At 27.3% G+C, this 21,431-nt stretch overlaps 1 protein-coding gene across 4 annotated transcripts; it reads right to left on the bottom strand.

Moving 5' to 3' along the window:
- Positions 1-1,486: 1,486 nt before the first annotated feature.
- On the bottom strand, positions 1,487-20,860 carry LOC129960816 (heterogeneous nuclear ribonucleoprotein A1, A2/B1 homolog). Of its 4 annotated transcripts, none has more exons than XM_056074474.1 (8): positions 20,735-20,860; positions 10,172-10,435; positions 9,844-10,054; positions 9,623-9,739; positions 8,496-8,600; positions 7,368-7,502; positions 2,234-2,312; positions 1,487-1,876 (listed from the first exon to the last, which is right to left on the bottom strand). In XM_056074474.1, exons 1-7 carry the CDS (start codon positions 20,741-20,743, stop codon positions 2,257-2,259), a joined length of 897 nt encoding a protein of 298 aa, XP_055930449.1. In that variant the 5' UTR covers positions 20,744-20,860; the 3' UTR covers positions 1,487-1,876; positions 2,234-2,256. The 4 variants fall into 4 exon arrangements, with proteins under 4 accessions (XP_055930449.1, XP_055930450.1, XP_055930453.1 ...); XM_056074475.1 differs by having other exon boundaries at positions 8,529-8,600; XM_056074478.1 differs by lacking the exon at positions 7,368-7,502.
- Between the last annotated feature and the right edge of the window lie 571 nt (positions 20,861-21,431).

The following is a 21,431-nucleotide window of genomic DNA, read 5'->3' as shown; positions in this document are numbered from 1 at the left end:
GACTTCATTAAATGAGCCACAATACCATTTAATGTATAATTTTAACTGCCAAAATTATTTGCAAAAAGGTCATGTATTTTGAAAACTTTTCTACCAAAATTTCACATTATATTAAGAGAATTACTATTAAATATATAAAAAATCCAATTTCGTTTATTTAAAATAACCTCAAAAAATGCTTAAATTTCATTGTATTTGGGCTGCAAAACAGCAAATCCTTGTAAATATCTAAATTTTATGTTATATGAGGGGTATCCAGAAACTAAGCACCATTTTTAATTTTTTCACCAAGAGCGTAGCTTTCATTTCACACACTGCACTTTGCTAAGTCATTGGCAAACAGCATAAGGCATTTATATAGATTCCTGAGTATTGTGTCAGCAACATGTTGAGCATTTAAAATTAAAAACTGAACATCCCACTGCATGCTAGTTATATTCTATAATCCACTTTCTTCAATGCCTGGAACACTAAATAGAAATTCATAGACAAATTTGTGAAAACTGACAGAAAGAAATGAGTGATTCGATAACAAGGAGGTGAGTGTGAAGTTGCGAAGGATGTGAAAATGTTAATAATAATAATAAAAAATGAGCAGGGGTTTCTGTTTGATGCTGATTTGCTTACAGAAGTTTATTGAGAATAAGAGATTTGCCATTCTGATCCTATCAATACATTTTTCTCACATTTCCTGTTTACTTATTTTTCATTGCAGATGGCATCTTTCTATGATTTGACCATACTAAAGCTTGTGTAATGCTAAGATAAAAGCTTCAATAATAATAATGCCAACTTTGTTGAAAATTAGTTTACATATTTCATTTCATTAAGCAATAAGTTTTTCTAATAACTTCCTCCTTTAAAAAAAATCCTTAACAAAACTTAGTATTTGGATACCTTTGGTATAAAACCCTTTATTATTTAGAATGGAGCCGAAATTCAAACAGGTAAAAAGATGTTGCATTAATAATGCTTCCTTCATCTCAACAAATATATATATATATATAGCCTTAATTTGCATTGTTGTTCTGAAGACACTACAGTAAACACCAGAAAATTCATAACCAAGACAAGTTCAGTCTTCACTCTTTTTATCTTGAATATAAATGAACTTTCAGTGGAATGAAGAGAAAAATTTGATCATTTGCAAATTTTACAGGATTTTACATGTCAATTTAAATAAACTTTGGTGCATAATCTTTTTAAATGAATGCCAATTGGAAAACACTATTATTATAATGCAAATTTTCTTCCTTCTCTTTTCTAGTATGCATTCATAAAATAAATGTGTTCACAAAAACTGATACAATAACATTTATTCTACACAAAAATGTGAAAAGTAATTTATTTTACATCGATTGTACATTGAAATAAGTTTGCAAACAAAACTGAGAAAAATAAAACACTTCAATTTATTTATTATTAAAGCTTAAAGAAATTTTAAGCTGTCAACTTAACAGTTAAAGGAAAAGCTAAAACAACAAACTTAAACACACCTATTTATTTAAGTAAAAAGATTTATGATAAGCTGACAATGCAATGCCATACAGATCCACTTCCTGCATGTTTTACAATGGGTTTTAAAATGTAACAATGAAAATAATGAAAAGCTACATCGAGATTCAGTCTTGGGGAATTTAAAAGTGAAAAGTTGACCCGAATGATTAAATGTGGAATGTAAAAGATACAATATGAAATGTAGGTGAAGTTAAATCATTCCTTTCTCTGGCACTGATGAGCTACACTTAGCTGTATCCTCAAAATCCTGCTCCTGCCTATTACACTTCAATTCTTTCACGACCTCTCTTCTAACTGCTATCACCTACTGTGCAATGGCTTACACAGTGGGAATGCTGGCTATGACAGTTTAAAATTCCTAGATCAAAAATGTGAGAAATATCTTATTTTGTTATAATAAATTAATTATATTGCTTATTCAATCGAATTCTTGACAAAAGATAACTAATACTCAAACTACTTAATACATAAATTGTTTTTAAATCATAAATTTTTAACCTCTAATAAGACTAAACTGAATTTGTAAATATATGAATAATAAATCATAAAAATAGAACAGAAAAAGAGCTTAATATTAAAAAACTAAATTACAATTACGACTCAAAATTTTTCTAAAAACAAACTAACAGAAAATTGCAACAAATTAAGATCTAAAAGAAATAAAGTTGAAGCAAAATTAAGATGGAATTGAGAAGACCAGATTAATAATTATTACCCCAAGACTGCACTGAAAATCATTTATCGTCGGTATCCCCCATAGCCTCCACTTCGTCCACTGGAATAGCTGCCACCACCTACAAAAAATTCAAAAAACATATCACTTGAAATATATAGCTACACAAAAATTCAAGAACAAAAACTAAGCCCAAATTACGAAGTACAAATGGCATAAGGATTAAACAAAGAATTTTCCTTCGTGACTTAACTTACAAAAAAAAATCTGAATAGCTAATTTGTCACAATCAACAAATTAGTCATTAATTCAGTGTTTACAACATATTTTAAAAGGCATACTTTCTATGAAATTTATGTGAAACTGCTTATTGCAAATCATTTTTGGATTTCAGATAACTGTCATAAAATTCATCAGAAAGTAAAATTAAGCAATGTTAGCATAAGAAATTACTCTTTCTTTAGCAACTGCAATCTGTGCTAGGTGACAAAATTTCGAAGTTTTTTTTGGATCATCCAACAGCTTAATTTAACTGGTTGCTATTTGAAAGAAATTCTTTTATAGTTCAATAAAAATGTTTATCTGATTTCAGTACTAAAAAGTAAATAATGCAGACGTTACTTTTCGACTCAACATTTTTAAATACTATTAATGAAGTTATCCATAGAGTGGCTACAATAATATCAACTAAAACTCTTTATATTTTGTGTAAGCTCTGGTTTTTCTATTTTTCACCTAAAATAAATCATACAGGTCTAAATGTGAAATTGTTGTACCTTTCATCACCATGTTATGTTGGTCCATGACCAGATCAGAGGTGTCATAATTCATTTAAAGGAAACTAGCAATACTTGATTCATAACAATTGTTTCCGAGTGTGAAATTAATGGTAATTTGTGTGTATCTCTATATGAACTTACATAGTATAATCTATTGCAAGGGATTTCCATTCAACTCTTAAAAAACTATTGCAATGGACAAGCAATTATGTTTAATAAGCTCAAGATAAAATGCTTTTTTAAATTTAAACTTTGTCTTAATGTAATAATGAATTACTTCATCTGTAATTTAATTGAATTAAAAATTCAACATTACCTGAAATTATAGTATATTCAATGAATGTTTATATTTAAATACAGAAAAATAACTTCTTTGTTATAGTCTAGAATTAGCAACATAGAATTCACGTGTTAATGGGAAAAAAGATTTATCACCTACTTCATGCTCCCTAATTTAAAATCACAAAAAAATTAAGGCCTTGGATGCAATAAACCAACATTTTTGCTATCACGATACAAACTATATGGCTCGATCATGCACTGGAAATTTATACTTTGGCAAAAAGCTGAATCACATCAACTAGTCACTTTTCACATAATACCACACTATTTTTCAATAAATGTGAATTTAAACAATATGCAGCTTTTAAAACAGCAAAACTTTGTATCCCAATCACTTTTGTATTCAAGTTGTATACCAAGAAAATGAAATCTAAGAGCCCATATCCTACGATGGTGTAAGGGGCAAGTAAAGGACAATAAGAGGTAAATCAAAAATTATGACAGACAGCCCTGAAAAACAAGTTATTTAAGGGTTAAGCCAAAAATAAAAATCCCCAAATTAAAAACATAGATAGAAGCTTAAAGGGAACCATACAGTTTTAATAATACAGTCTAAGAAAAAAAAAAATCACTTAAAAAAAAAAGATAAACTGAAAATTATAACTGATTTTTTTCAAACTATAAGGTTGAATTAAGATTTTCTCACACATTAAATGGTAGCATAATAAATATATTTTAAAAGGAACAAATCTTTATAAATACTATTAGCTTTTTAAGATAACTTTTTTATGTATAAAAACAAATCCAAAATATCTTATTGCTGTGTATGATAAAAAGTCTTTTTTACATTTTTATTTGTTTTTATCTTTAGAATTCAGGAAACAAACTAAAAAAAATTTCTCTAAATGCAAGCCATGAATGAGAAAATCTCAAAGATGCTTCTCCCTTCTTTTAACTGTGTTTGCTGAAAATAACCTCTTTGGTTTTGATCATCAGTAGTGCTAATGAGTTATCCCCCCTCTACACAGTAAGCTGGTTACTCTTTCATGGTTTTGTCCTTGGAGGAAACCAGCAGGGCCTTTGAATCACAATTTTATTTCATTTCCCCATAAAATGGTAACTCATTGATTTTGTACGAGAAAGTATTCAATTAAACATTAAGACATGGAATAAACTATATGGAACTTTGCTGTATAGCAAGCATATTAAAACAAAATTTCACCAATTTTATAATCATTTAGATAGAAAATATGAATAAGGACCTGCACTGTATCAGAATGTGATAATTAAATAAAATTAAAATTTCTAAAAGATTGCATCTACCAATGAATTAAGTTCTTTTAAAGCTTCAACATACCAATATGAACTTAATTTTACTTACTAGAAAATCAATTTTTTAGAAATAATGTCGTAATTTATTTATAATATTTTAACATTCCAGCTACTAGTATTTTTTATTTCAAAATGTTCACTTCTTTCCTTGTATATCACACCAACTACACTATTCTTCTATTTCATAGATAAATAATAGCATTTCTTACTATACTGTCAATGCTTAGAACACATATTAACAATTTAATTTTTTGCTCAAAATTTCAATTATTCATTACATTTGGCAAATTTTCGAAAAATATGCAGTTTTATATATAATAAGTAACTGAATTATAATAAAAAATTTATGCTTAAAAACTTTCTAAAATGCAAATAATTACCAAATAAAAATATATAATTCAACAAAGTAAAATTGGGTATGGTAAGAAGTACATCTTACTTGTCATCATTATTTATGTACTAATGTGGGTTTATAAGTCAATATAATCAGTAATTTGTTTATAAAAGATTTTGTGGAAAAAAAATTTCCCCGACTTTTGCCAACTAAACTTGCAACATTGCCCTGACTTACAGCTATTAATTATAGTAGTGTCCTGGCATTTTCCCTACTCAGAATCACCATATTTGCACAATGTATTATTATAAATGCTTTTATGGTTAATTCAATTTTTTAAAGGGAATGAGCATCCTAATAACTATTAAAACAATTTATTAATTTCTCAAATGTAAAAAAAAAAAAAAAAAAAAAAAAAAAAATACTGGAAATTTTAACAAAATGCTTTATTGCTAAAACTGCACAAGAATTCTTAGAAATATTAAACTATGCTTTGCAAAGGAAGTTATGTTAACAGTAAAGATTATGATTTTTGATCAAAATTTTAAAAAACAGTGTAATAACTGATCCGAGTTCTTTGTATAAATATCAGAACATGTTGCAGCAGAAATATAAAAATATATACAATTATATGTACCCAATATATATTTGAGCAAAGATTTAAATGAGAAACCATCAAAATATTACTTTACATATTCTCATTAACAAATCATAAGAAATTAATTGTTCTATTAAAAAATCATGCATTTATAAATGAATATAATTTTTACTTCCAATTTTATAAATAAAGCTACACATAAGATGCTAATTTATAGAAAATAACTCAACTAACAAACAACTGCTTGCCTATGACACTTAAAATGCAAAAAATTACAAATTAATCATTTCAAAATTTGAAATGTCAATTACTAAAATGCTAATAAAAAAATTGATTTAAAACAATCAGTTCTACTTTAAGTGAATCAAAAAATTTTAAAAGCTTATTTTGAAAAATTTTGAGATCTGCAAAGTGTTTATCAACTTAAAACTCTTTTTCAGCAGTCTCAAGAATTCATCTTATTTAATTATTTTGCTTTTCATTCTTTAAATTGAACAATAACTCTTTTCTGTTCAAATTTTCACTTAATTCCGTTTCCTTCTTTTAGTTTCTTCTTTTTACATTTTTATTTAAGAGTTCGTGAATTCCTTGCAGTAAAAATAAATTATTTTGACATTTCAAAATTACTTATTCCACCATTTACTTGAATGTCACCATAATTTTTTTTTTCTTCTTGCAATGAGTTTTTGTTCTTTCATATTCTCCCACAAATAAACTTGATTGATCAAAAATTCTTTCTGAAGATTACTATTGCCATGGAAAAGTATCATTATCATTTTTAACAATGATATAGCTTCACTGCAAATTTACAACAGCAGGTTGGGCCAAAATTTATTAACTGTCTCCATTCTATGAAAAATTATCTTCCCAAAAGTTTCATTAAGGTTGTGGTATACTGCATTCATTACCTTATTGCTCTTCTTACAATGAAAATCCCAAAAAGTTATCATACCCTTAAAAGAAAGCTGTCTTGCATTTCTGATTGGTTTGGTAACATTGGGCTTCAGATGCAGGGAAACAATTGCAAGAAATCATCAACTGACATCATGCTTGGAGTGATATGCTCTCATCAGCAATTTTTAGATAATTTTACAAATTTCCTAACTCATTATTAATGCAACAATTGTGCATGTCATAAAAAAATGTTTACGACAGTACAACAGCTGTACTGTTGTACATCGTAAACATTTTTTTCGTAAAAAAAAGGTTAATAAATCCAATAAAAGGAATAAAATTTTTAAAAATAATTAAAAATATTAAAATTACAATGTTTGATCTTTTAAATAATCAATCAACACAAAACTAAACAGAATTAGACCTGCATTCACAATAGAATAGTGAACTTTCAAATGAAGCCAATAAAAGATAAGTACTGAAAATCAGTCAAAAGGTACAACACTTGTCCCTATTCCTCATTTATATTGATCGAAAAGAAATGCTGCTGTTAATTATTAAACCAAATGCTATTATTTTTTAATGGACTAAATTTTTAGAGAACTTCATGAAAGGAAATAATATCCCCAACAAAAATTCCTCAATTTTCGAAAGAAAGCCCTAAACAAATTAAATATACATAAAAGGCAACAGAAAAAAAATCATAAAAAAAGCAGTTCCTTAATTAAACAACACAGAATCTTATAAATCAAGAGAAATAAAGATAATGCACAAGAAAATTGAAGAGATTAGGTAACGCAAATTTATTATCCAAGTGTGTACGATATTCGATAAAACAAAAAATAAAATAATTTAAGATATAAAAAAGATTTTCATTGTAAATTCTAAAACATTACTAATGAGAAAATCCTTCTCTCAGTTTTGGCTAAAAAATAGGACGATTGTACAATATGGTACCTGAATAGCTTGAACTTTTCCCTCTACTGCTACCACCAACATAAGGTCCCTGACTTCTCTGTGAATAACCACTACTACCTCGAACAGGCCCACCACCACCATAGCCGGATGAGTAGTAACCTCCCCATCCACCGCCTACAAATTAAATCAAAAGTACTGTAAGATGTGTCAGTGATTTTACAATAAGTGATTTTTATAATTATTAGGTTTGATTTTTTTTTTAATTTATGAAAATATCACAATTTCCAGCTAATACAATTAAAAATCAATCATAGGAAGATAACTCAACAAAGCACCAAGATATTTTACATGGCATTAGCATCACTTAAAATGCAGTAAAACCTGATCTGTGCAACTGAGAAATGATAAATATTATTAGATTTATTAACCAGTAGTTTTAAGACCAAATTAAAATGCATTTTCCACAGAAAGAGTTTTTAATGATATAATTCACCTAATACATTTATTATAGTCAAATCAAGTCATAATTTTTAAGACAAGTTATCTGAAAATTACAATAGGCAAAATACTTAGTTAATTTGCATCATAATGAAAATACAACCATTATAAACAAAACACTGTCCCTTTAAAGATTTGATTTGAATGTTAAAAAAAAAATACCGAGATGAATCACTAGGTTAATACAAAAAACCAACTATTTTCAAATAATCATAGAGAAAATTTTTTTCTTCATACCAATATAGTAAGACCCATATCGCTCATATGAATGAAATTGAATGGGTATGGGATCAACTGACAACCTAAGCTTTCAAATTCAGATTTTGACTTGTCAGTCAGCTTACTATTAAGTTAATAAAAATTTCAGGTGTTTTCACCGACATTCATTTTAGACACCAAAGCAGAATTTATTTGTATTATGCATTATATGATATGAAAATTAATCTGGTTGATGTAGAAAATGTTTTTCAGTCAAGAAAATGGAAAAAAATAAATTAAAACAAAATCAATGCTTTTCATTCAATAAATTTAAAAAGTTAACAAGGCACTATGCAAAGTTTTAAGAGAGCGTAATTTCAATTAAAAAAACATCAGAGTTTGCTCCAATATTTCACACTAACAGAAATCTCTTAAATTACTGCTGGCAATGAGGCAAAAGGGAAATTTTACCAGAGCCATAATCAGAACTTCCATATCCATTACCATAATCACCTCCATTTCCCCATGCACTAGCACCACCATATCCATAACTATCTCCACCATATCCTCCATAACCTATTGTAGGACAAGATTCAAAATGAATACTATGCAGAATATTAAGCAAGTTTTAAAATTTTTCTTTGAATAAAAATTTATTAGCAATAAAAAAAACTTGCATTGTCTGCAGAAAAAAAGCAGCTAAAACTTTATATGAAAGAAAATTTGAAAGGCAAAATTAGACTTCCTAAATTGTACAGATTTTGTGAAGTAAATTAGAAATTACATAATTTTTATTCTTAAAGCGCCCACATTGATTCCCCCCCCCATAGGTATTCATTTAAACTTTGATCAGGCCAGGATTTAATTTCAGTTTGTGATTAGATACATTTTCCATAATGAAAATATAAAATGTGAAGAAAATATTAACTAGAAAAATGTGAAATAATTTAACTGTTAACAAGAATAGCCGAGATCAATACTCCAAAATCTTTTTAACCCCTAAATAGTGTTTTTTCTTCTCGCACCAGATATTCATTAGAAGTTAAGCTACAAAAATTCAATCATTCACTATTTGCTTTTTTTAAAGAGCTAACTTTATTTAAAATTTTAATATGAGCCATAAAAATAAAATTCCTTACCATTTTGCCATTGGTATTTTTAAATTGTTTTAACTGGTGTAGTTCACAATAAACATTTCCTTTTATGGAATAAAATACAAATGGGATAGCAAGAATAAGTTAATCAGAAAAAAAAAAAGTACAACAATTAAAGATATTAAAATAATCTCATATGATTCTAGATTTAAACTATAATTTTTATTTCACTCAGAATAGAAAAAATTGTGACTAAAATTTTACAGGAAATTATGGTTTGCTACATAAATTACTTATTTTCTTAAGCTATATATTATTGTTAATTTTTGCTACAACTAATTTTCTGCAGTTGCATGTCATAGCCACAGAAAATTAATAGTCCTTTTAAAGTAAATATGTTGAGAAATATTAAAAATATGCCATGCAAACAAAGAAATTTCATTTTCCCAATATTCGCCAAATTAATTTTAAAACTTTACTAAAACAATAATACATTTAATATACCTCCACTACGACCTCCATATGATCTCATCTCCTTTGATCGTTTAATATTATCCATTTCTTGACGGGACAATGCTTTTTTCACCTCAGCTTTCTTGCCTTTGATTGTGTGTTTGCGCACTGAAAGAAAAGGGGAAATGGGGAGTTAACAAAGCAAGTATAATCAATAATGATAGCATTTATCTTCAAAAATTACATATAAAAGAAAAAAAATTAATACTTACACACAGCTTTATCTACTGGATCATAATCATCAAATTCAACAAAAGCAAAGCCTCTTCTTTTTCCAGTGCCTTTATCAATGACGATACTCACACTCACTATATTTCCATACTGACTAAAATAATCCTTCAAGTCTTCCTCTTCTACATCTTCGTTTAAAGCACCCACAAACAATTTCTTCACTGTTATTTGAGCTTCTGGCTTTCCTGAATCCTGAAAGTTAAAAGCAATTAAGATGATCCAAATTTAATTAAGACTTAATAAAATTATGTTTAAATAAAACAAAATGAATACAGTTCAAATAACAAGATATAAGAAACAAAAAATTACTTCTCTAGGCACAGCCCTCTTTGGTTCAACTTCTCTTCCATCTATTTCGTGAGGTCTGGCAGCCTGAGCATCATCAACCATATGGGCACGCTTGTATGTCACGAAGCCAAAACCACGTGACTTTCTTGTATGAGGATCTCGCATGACAACACAATCTACTATCTCACCCCATCGTTCAAAATGGGCTTTTAATGCTTCCTCCGATGTTTTGTAGTTCAACCCACCAATAAACAGCTTACGGAATTGTTCAGGTTCAGATTCATGCTAAAAATAATTTTAATAAAGTCTTCTTTAATTAATTATACACACACAACAATAAATGCATTTTTGGCCTATTTTATCTCATTAATTAAAGTTTACAATGCACAAAGTTTCATCCTTATTTAAAATACTTATATGCTCAAAGAGTTAAAACAGTTCAAAATGCAACATAACAAAAAATTTAATGGTAGAATTAGAACAAAAATGTAAATAAAATTCCAATGAAAGCAATTTCATCGAATAAACAGACTTCATATAAATAGCAAAGTAAACTACAAATAAAAAACTGAGGACTAAAACTAATATATCATAAAATGAATAAGCATGGTAAAATAATTTAATACAGTTTTCTTTGGTTATACATTAAAAAAAAAAAATCTTTACTCCTTGTGCTCGATAAAAAGTGATAGTACTGAAATTTCATTTAACCAGGAATATCTTTTACTAAATATAACAGTTGTAAAAAAAAGGATCATGAAAATACAATTCAAAATCTGCCAGTGTGATATTAGTAAAAGATTAGGCATATATACTAATTGAAATAATTCTTAATAAAGATTTATACAATTATTAATATATAAATATGACTATTTTGCACTACCATGTATTTAAGTCGGGAATTTTCAATTTTAGTCTTATTATCAAGTCTAAAAAATTATCTTCTTTCTTAGAAAGAATAAATGGTAACTTTTTAAATGAAAAGGGTTTTTGAAATCAAGAGGCAATTATTCGGTTGTATTTTTGGAAATGTCTACACTTGGATGATAGGTCAACTTCAAACTGGCTCCAGGTTTCTTCATCACTGACTGAATAAGACATAATTGTGGATTTATAAAGGTATGCATTACGGTATATTGTAAAGTTATATTTTATGGTATTTCACATGATATCAAAATAATTTATTACATAGAACATATAAAAAATTTTGAGGTACAATTCAATAATAAGATTAAGTATGAAACAATAAACAAAGCATATGTTATTTAATATGACCAAACAGAAAAGAAAAAGAAAGCACACCGTAAGCAGTTCAAATTGCAAGAGACTTGGGAGATGTTACAGGGGGGGGGGGGATATTCTGCAAATATTAATATTAAAAGATTATCCAGGTTGCTTAAAGAAAAATTACTGGAAAAATTTAAACACTCTTGAACATGCATGCATATCTAGACCTATGTATTTTCTAGAAATAGGACTTTTCTTTTTTAAAATACTGGTTTCCAATTGAAAATTTTAAAAAATAACCTTATGTATGTATAATGCTTCTGTATTTGAACAATACAGAACTATTGTAAAAGTTGTCTTTTTGATTGGATTATTATTATTATGGGCTAATTTGTTATTACTAAAATTTAAGTCAACTTTCATAAGATTAATAATAAAAATCCAATTTTTTTCAACATTTCTTAAAATTTTAACACAGATGTAAAACCATAGCATAATCAGAGCGTGTAATGAGAAAATGCTGCAAAAATTAAGTACTTTTAAGCACCTTGGCCAAAAAAAAATTAAGCACCTTTGTATAAGTATGCAAACTGCATATTTTCTAAACATAGGATTTTTTTTTTCTATTTCATTATAAGACATAATTTTTTTATTGAAAAAAATTAAAAACACTAATTTTAAATGCTTGGTTTTTAAACTTTAAATTTATATCTGTATTTGTACAACATCTATTGTAAAATTTTGGATTTAGCAAAAAAATAGAAATGATCATAAAAATGAAAAATACTTTTTTTTGTTGATAGTTAAGCTTTATAAGATTAAGAATAAAGATTGTGATCTTTTTCAACATTTCTTAAAATTACTAAGCTACCAATTTACTTAGATAGACAACATTTTTGATGATGTAGAATGTAGATGTAGTGATGTAGAAACACAGCATGACCAAATTTTATATGAGCAACAACAAATACGATTCAACATTGCTGGGGTGGAAAAAGTAAATTATAAAACTAAGAACTAAAACATTCCTATGGTTATCATCATACGACTGGCAAAACTGAAAGGAAATTATGATAGAAAAATGCCATGTTCTATACGAGTTTTTTAGATAATTTTTTATTAGAAGATAATAGCAGCGTTCACAAATGGTCAGACTAAAAAGAAACTGCTTTGTCATCTCATACTTCTAAAGTTTAGTAAAGGCTTTTTCAAATGTTTAATGTTCCGAAAATTAATGAAAACCTGCTTTTTAACCTATGCAAAAATTCTTACTTTTAAGAAATGAAAATGCTTTAACAAGTCTTAGTTTTTATAAATAACGTAAACAGATTCATAAAGTTTTTAAAAAAAAGCTCTGTAGTTAAAATGGAAATGTCTCCTCAAAAGTTTCTCACCTAACGCCAGAAAATACCTTGCATGACCCTGATATACAGTAGCTAAGATTAGTTTAGTTTGGTTTAGTTATATTATTGTCCTGTTTAAAATAGTTAAGAAATATGAAACTTGGGCATAAATTAAACATTTTCACTGATTCTGTTGTGTGATCCTTGGTAAGTGTTTCGGTGATTAATCCCTGGCATGCAGTTGAAAGTATCCAAAAAACGAATTTGGGTTTTAGGCATTCTTCCTAATTGATCAAAACAAAAATTTGATTCAAAACTACAGTTGTAGTCACAAAATTATTTATGTCACTGTATTTTTGAGTTATGTTTACATGTTTTTGAAAGTACAGACCAAGATATGGTGAACCCCTAGTTAGATTTGGCTCAAAATTAGTACTATGTCCATACTATAGATGTTAAATCTGTGTACTGAATTTTATCTGTCTAGCTCTTGTTTTATAGTTATAGTGCTAATTTATATTCGAAAAACCGGACAGACAAAATTCGTCAAATAAAGAATTTTATTCAATGAACTGCTTAAAATTTTTTAAAGTTTAAATAAAGCAAGAATATAAACAAAGAAAGCATCCCCCCCTTTTATTACAACTTTAACAACTGCAAAATAATGCGATTTGACAATACGAAGAAGCAATGATATTAGTTTGAATTTCATTATAGTAAAAATCATTGTTATAAGCCGTGTTCCAAAACTGATTTCTCAAAAATTATTAAAACTAGTGTAAAAAAAATATATTCATTCAAACAAAACTTTTATCATTGAAAAGCTATTTTTTTCAACCTTTTAAATGAAGTTAAAATAATTTTTGTACAATAATATGCATTAATGTTAGCATAAAACCACATTAAAATTCTGTTTTTATTTTTTAATTAAACTTTGAATTAAAAGTTTGGGAAATCCATTCTTAGTGATCTTTAATGCCCAAAAAATAACTTCCCGAATGTCATGCTTCTAATTCCAATGACTTTATGCTGGATGTTGACAAATTTTTACATATTTAGAGTTTCCACTGGGAAAAGTGTTAAAGTCTCTACAAGTGTTATTAAAAGAAAAGAAAAATCATTATAAAATGATAAAAACAATGAAAAAAAACTGAAAAATAAAAATTTGAACATTTTTTTATTTAAAATTTCTTTAATTTTAAGTACCAGATCCAGCAGTTATTTCTTTTCTCTTAAACAAAACAAATTTGATGAGATTGTTACAACAAATAAAAATTTTCAAATGGATGGGGATATTCAAAAAATAACGCAAAAGATATCACAATCATTTAAAATTAAAAGCTTCAAGTTAAAATTAATAAGCTAGATTTTAATTATAATAGATAATTGACTAATGTAATTATATACCATAATTAATTACAATTCAGTATAGTACAGTTGAATACCTGTAATAGGTCGTTCAAGCGATTGCTCCAAAATGACATATTAATGAGTATGTGTTATAATTTTCAGAGCAGCTTTTTCCCATGTTATAGTCTGTGTATTTTAAATAAGCAGTTCAAGATCACATTTTCTATATTGTTATTAGTTGTCTGATACCAGTAACGTGGTAGAAAATGTGACCTTGAATCGCCTATAGAAAATACACAGACTATAGAAATATCTTCTAGGCGCATTAAATTTATCCTATATGCATATTGTTCTTGATCAACAAAGCATAACAGTTTAAATATATACTTATTAGGCATAACTCAAATTCTTCAACACCTAAAACATTAAAAATTCGAATGTTTTCCCTTCGTAATAAGTACGATACTGTACACATTTCGTATTGCCCTTTCCAGATAACTATTCCAGTATTTTATTAAATGGCAATGCACACAGTTGAAGAAAAAGAATCGTAAAGCATTATTTTAATATATATTGGAAACACTGGATTCCTTTGAATTCTACCCTTTTGTTGGTTTTCTTTTTTCATACATCCAGTAAACAAGTCTTTAACAACCATGATTTCGAATTATCACATTCAACTTGTGGGCTAACGAAATGAAACGAAAATCTTTCTTCGCTCTTCACGTGAAAATTAAGCATTTTTCACGATGCTACATACCCTGTTTGATTTTAACATATGCAGTAAAAAGAGAAAGAAGACAAAACAGGATGGAAAAAGTATATTTTCTCTCTAGGACGGAAAAATAAATTTGATTTACCATACTAAATCGAGAAAATTTTATTTGCAGCCTTAAAAAGTTAGAGTCAAGATACTATTAAATGACAACTATAAAAGATTTGGCAAAACTGCCAAGAAATTGATAAAACAATAAAATGTTCCGATTCGTTTCCCCCCCCCTGATCAAATTTTTTAACAGAAAAGAATAATTATATTTAAGAAATGGCCAGACTATAAAAAATTAACTTCTCCAATTTAAAAGCACAACTTTTCAACCTATATGTAAAAAAAAAAAAAAAAAAAAAAAAAAAAAAACAATAATAAATAATTCCATAGTTTAGCCTAGAAAAAATTACAGAAAAACATGTTTAAATATTTTGCAAAGAAATGGAAATCATTTAGCGTTACCTATAACATACATACCCTCAAACATTGGTTACCTAATCATCAATACCACTTTTTACAGATATATTACATTTAACATAGGATCAACAAATTAATGAGGAACAGATATTTCCAAAGGATTTTAATTAATCAAAACAAACATTTTCAGAATAATATTAAAAATTATTTAACAGACATTTATTGACTAAATATGCAACTCCAGTGTCTTTGTATTCATGTTGAAATAAGATTCCATTCCCATTCCCCTAAACATGCTTAAGATTCTTCCACTGACAGCATTTCTGTAAGTGAGGTTTTGGGAAGAAGGTATTTTCGGTACATATTCCTTTTAATTATTATTTGTAGTTTTCTTAAAAGATTGGCCTAATAAATAATTTTTCAATAAATAGGCATTTAAAAAGCAGAAGGCAGATGAAATCCTGATCATCGACTTCAAATTAAAATTCTCATATTGGATTTTACATAATCAAACCAAATAATTTCAAATCACAACGAATTCAATTCAGCATAGAAAACTACCTTAGCATATCTACGAAGCCAATCTGACTGCTTCAAAATGAGATAATTAACAAGAGCTATGATTGAATTTTTCATGTACTTAAGAAGCTTCAATGTAATAATCTATTGAACAGACTAAGCTGCATCTTCTTCTTTAACAGCCGTAAAAGGTTAAACATATACTTATGAGCCATAACTAAAATAAATTCTTAACCATTTAAAAACACTAAAAATTGAAGTTCAAACATTTTTTTTTTTATCATATCTGACACAGTGCATATTTCATACCATTTTTTTGGATTAATCATCCCGGTATTTCAATAAATGGCAATCACTGCCAAAGATAGAGGGAGGAAAGGGAGGAAAAAAATGTCATTAATTGTTACCTTAATGACTTTTCAGGGATGATGTTAACACCTCTGGATTCCTTCACCAATTCTCCTCTTTGACTTTCTTTCTTGATATAGTAAACAAAGCTTTACAATTATACTCTCAATTTAATGTATTCAACCTCAAAGGGAAGTTTTTTTTGTACTGCTCGAGAATTTTTTTTTTTTTTTAAATCCAAGAACTTTTAAGAAGCTTCAAAATAGTTTTTATATTTAAGCACTTTTTCTGATGCTATTCACCATGAATATGACAAAAATATACATGCAAATTTTTATTTTATAACAGAAACAGACCTATCAATCATTTTCATTTGAAGACTGAATTCAGAAAAATTTCAGCTTTTTAAATTTTTCTCTCCTTTTACCACAGAAGCATATTCAGTTTATCAAATCCTGCTGCATGTAAAATATTCTCCGTTTTTAAAAACAAAACTATAAAAAAAAAGGGAGAATTTTCCTTATGAGTGTGCCTGAATTTATTTGACTGCCCAGACCTTGAAGGAAAATCCTGCATTCATATCTTTGAATTCCATTCATTACATATATAATCCACATAAAAGTAGTCAATATCAGTCTGTTAATCCTTTTCTTTGTATAAACAAGGCTGCATGCTAAAATTTCAGATTTATTTATCTGACAACTTACAGTAATTCTAGAAAAAGAAACTGTCAAAAAGTCTAGGCATAATTTACATCAATTTTATGAAGATATTAACATGATGATTAAACAAAAAACTCATTCGTAATTATACAGATTTATTTCACTTACAGGCATATTAATACTTCAGACAAAATGAAATATTATTAAGATTAATGATAATAATTTGAACAAAATATTAAAAATCAAAACTAATATTTAACAAATAATTTCTTTCACAAGTCTAGAAGATGTGAAAGAAAACACTGCTTCATATCATGAAATTTTGGTCATTGCAAACAATTTGCACAAAGGAAATTGCTTCAGATTGTTGACCTGTTGCTCTGGCAACTGCAATCACATACTTAAAATCCAGCGACCAAATAGTTCCTACAGAATTTTCAATTACACAATAAAGAGTGTTAAATATTCAGTTCAGGTACTAGTTCGATAAAATTTAAATATAACAAAATAATTATTAATAAGCTAGAGTTGAAAGTAAAGAATATGCAACTTATTTTTCACCAATATCAGTCAAACGTTAGAAAATTTGCCAAATATCAGAATTAATTCTGTTGTTCTCAATTATTATGTTAATACTAAATTTTGGTCAATATAACTCAAACACTACATATGAATTCCAATAAGCCTAAGTTTGGCCTGTTTTCAGAAAAATGTTTAGTGATAGATAAGAATTGTTTTAATAGAATAAACTTGATATAATAGAAAAATAATACCATAAATATCTTTAATAAAGCTTAAGTATAGAGAATTTTTTAAAATATAAAAGTGGTAAGAATTAAATATTTTGTTTGGAGAAAAAAAAATATGTTATATGGAGCTTACAGATGTTTTAATAACTATTGAACAATAAAATAAATTTATAAACATTCAATGGAAACAACGGGAAGCACCAACATTTATCACCTGTAAATTAATAGGTGATGAAAAATGAAGTACTATTTTATATTATATATTTTGTTTCCGCAGTCTTACTTGAATTCTTTTGATTTGTATAATTTAATCTTCTATTGAGATCAATTTGTTTTCAATCCATTTGGCATATGTTGATATCAAAATAATAGATGAATTTTTAACAAAACTACTAAAAGAACTATCACAAAATATAATCTCTAATCAATGTTTTCTTTCTCCTTTACAATTGGTGTTTTAATCCAATATCATTTTTCGGATTGTATGGTCTGATGCAATTGATTATCATAAAACATTCTGTTTTTAAAAATGACATTCATGTACCTTTTTTTGGGAAAGTAATTCACTCCAGTTGTATAATCCATAAAGTTAAAACATGAACTTGGTACCTCCTAGTTTTTCATTTGATTCAGTTTTGGTTTATGTTTTACTTGCAGAATCAAAGATAGCAATATTTCATTTTAGAAGTAACCCAATTTGCAGGGAACAAAGCAATTACATGCACCACCATGTCCTCTAAATTTATATGTTAGGTGTGTTGCAGCTTTCATTCCTTGATTTCCCCCCTCCTGGTTTGAAAAAGATTTTTTTTTTTTTCAGTATAAGTATGTGCTTTTATAGCAAAGATGAAGTTTTACTATTACATAAAGATAATATTTTCAATTCCTGATTTAGATGGTCCATTATCAGATAACAACGAAAAGAATGACGATGGTAACATCTTCATTTAGATAAAAATTTTAGGTAAAATTTCTAATTATACCACCACCCAATAAAATTATCTGGTAACTTCTTTCTTGATAAACTGATTCAGGGTCATTGATTTTAGTCATTGTCTTTACAAAAATTTAATTTTATCCTTTCTAGCCAAATTAGCAATAAACAGTACAAGAGTTTAAGTACAGACAAAAGAAAACAATACTGGGTCATATACATATTAATACAATTTGAAAAAAATTATAGAATATAAAAATAAAATTCTTTTCAAAAAATAACATCATAGTACTACTTCTCATATGCACCTCAAAATTTTCAGGTGAAATAGTCCGAACAGAGTGGGACTAAAAGATAAGGCCATACAGGAGAGGCTATAAGATAGCTAATGACGTCATGTCTTTACATTTTTAAAGCGATAAGTCGCTTAATGTGTTAAACTTTTTCCAAAACTTTTTTAATGCATTAGTTAGTTTGACAAGTTTTAATAGGTTTGGCTAGAGTATTTTTTGACTAGGTGAGAACATGGCCCGATTCTTCTTTACCATGAAAACAATTTGGTTACATTTAGCAAGATATCCTTACTGAAAAAATAGCTTGGTGTTAGTGCCATTTTTTTTTTTTTTTTTTTTTTGCCTAAACATACTAAAAATTATATAAATTGCAGGAGAGGGTAGTGGAAAATATTGCTAGTTAAAGCTGTTGCTTCTAACAGTTCTGAACATTTCTTAAAATATAACTAAATTAATTATTCAATAAAATTCACTCTTAAAAGAAAATATATTACCAACAAAAACTTACAATTCCAAATCAAACAAAACTAGATTTGATTCTTGTTATTTGTTTCCTTACAGATGTGATTCAAAATGTTCACTAACCAGGCATTCAAGTTTATAACAAAGAATGCTTGTCCATAAACAAAGCTTTCATTACCTAAATAGTAATTTCAATTAAACTTTAATTTTTTAAAATTCTTTCTCAAAAGTTTTATAACAAAAACCATCTTAAAAAGGAATGTAGCATTTCTAGATAATTTAATACAAAATGAATCATGAAATAAACTACAAATCTTACACAGCTACCAAGTTGGATGAAAAATATAATCAACCTCATTAAACTTATTTTTACAGCAATCATTCAAATCACATCAGAAGAATTTAAAAACAATTATCAAAAAAACTTTTAACATCACTATATTAAAGATTTAATTTCTTCCTCTTCCAAAATCCTCTTTTTTTTTCCCCATCTTTTTCCTCTAGTCATAAAATAAAAAGAAAAGCAGGTGGAAACTCAGCGTCTTTTAAAAAAAAAAAATCTTTTTCCAAGCAAATACTTTTTGTACATTCCAGTACCCATGTTCTAAATAATTTTCAGCTCTAGATTTATAGAGAATTTTCGATCTGGGGAGGGGATCCTGTCCTTTCAGTCAATATATGCCAAATCAAATAATTAAGTTACTCATTAATTTAAAAAGACCTTAATCTTGGCATGGTTTAAATAATTCTTTTCACATTACTAACTCTATTTCTCTCCTTTTCTACCAGGAAAATAAGGAATCTTTTAGCTTTAAAAAAAAATTTATATTGTTCAGAAACTTACCATAGCTCTTAAATCATTTGTAGTTATGATCAGGATTTTTAAAGAAAATTTGGCACTCTTTAAATATAAAACCGAAACTCCGACAACAAAGGGGTTTTATATATTTTGAAATTTATATCAAATATTATTTCGATGTAAATTTCGAACATACTACCCATAAATTTTATATATGGTATTCTAAAAACAAAATTAAACGAATATTTCGTTTTAAAACTAGACACTAGAATATTATTTGAAATTGATCTCCATCGGAATTATATCAGATTTTATATGTAGTCGGCACCCCTTTTCTAGATTATTTAATTAGGGGTACAGTATTATGTCTACATAGTAAGCCGATAAAACAACAGTTTTTAGATGCGGTTAAATACAAAAATACTCGCGCAATACGAGATACAGTCAATCAACGGCTATACCTCTTTAAATCGTACGGAGAGACAAAAAAAAAAAAAAAAAAAGAATAGCTTGACTTGTTCTGCTCTTTTAAATTTCAAGGAAAATCAACATAACAAAATATTATTAGTCCTATTTTTCAGTAAACAGTTCAATGTAAGAACATGATCGCAGCCATTGTAAGAATAGAGCCATTTTCACTACCATTATAGGTAAACTGCGTTCATTTTCCGACAAATATTAATAAAATTGATAATAAAGTTTCATTTATACTTACGTCTGCCATTTTGGAATTTCTTAAAATATTTGAGATTTTCAACAATTTTTTTTTTTTTCCCCCTAATTACAAGTGCCGGTAAGTCACTAAACGCACTAGGAAGAGCGGTTATAACAAAGAATGCCGAAATTATTGCCAGATTTGAAAAGTTTCTAAATGAAATAACATTTTCAAAAATTCAATAAATTGTTTTGAATAATTACAAAAATAAATGAATGTTAATATTTTATCAAAGATTTATTCAATTTGCTAATTTTTTTCATAAATGATTTTTTGTATTTTAATTCATTTCACATTATATTTGTGAACCAGTTGCGGCGCTATTCACCATTGACTTGCAAGTTAAAGTTGGATAGCTCGCAAATTGAAGGAAACATTTTTCTGTGTCTGTGGTGTGTTTCTAAATTCATAAAAACATACACTTGTTCATTAAATTTCTTGTAATGTTTGATTTTGTTTAATACTTCATGATTTCCATTTCAATGTATACAAATTTCTTATTACTCAGAAAAAGTTAAAATGAATGTCTACTTTTTATGTCTTGAAATCTATTTAAGCATGTATTTCAAGTGTTTTAATTTTGTATAAGAATTACTTCTATCTAATAAAATTATTAAAACACGATGTGGTATTTTTTTTCCTTGATCATACATCCAGAAAATTATCGTTGATGAAGCTTTATTCGTCAGTGTATTTT

Source organism: Argiope bruennichi, chromosome X2, assembly GCF_947563725.1.
Source record: "Argiope bruennichi chromosome X2, qqArgBrue1.1, whole genome shotgun sequence".
NCBI lineage: Eukaryota > Metazoa > Arthropoda > Arachnida > Araneae > Araneidae > Argiope > Argiope bruennichi.
Note: the sequence above shows the minus strand (reverse complement) of the source record. Positions and strands in the feature narration are given on the sequence as shown.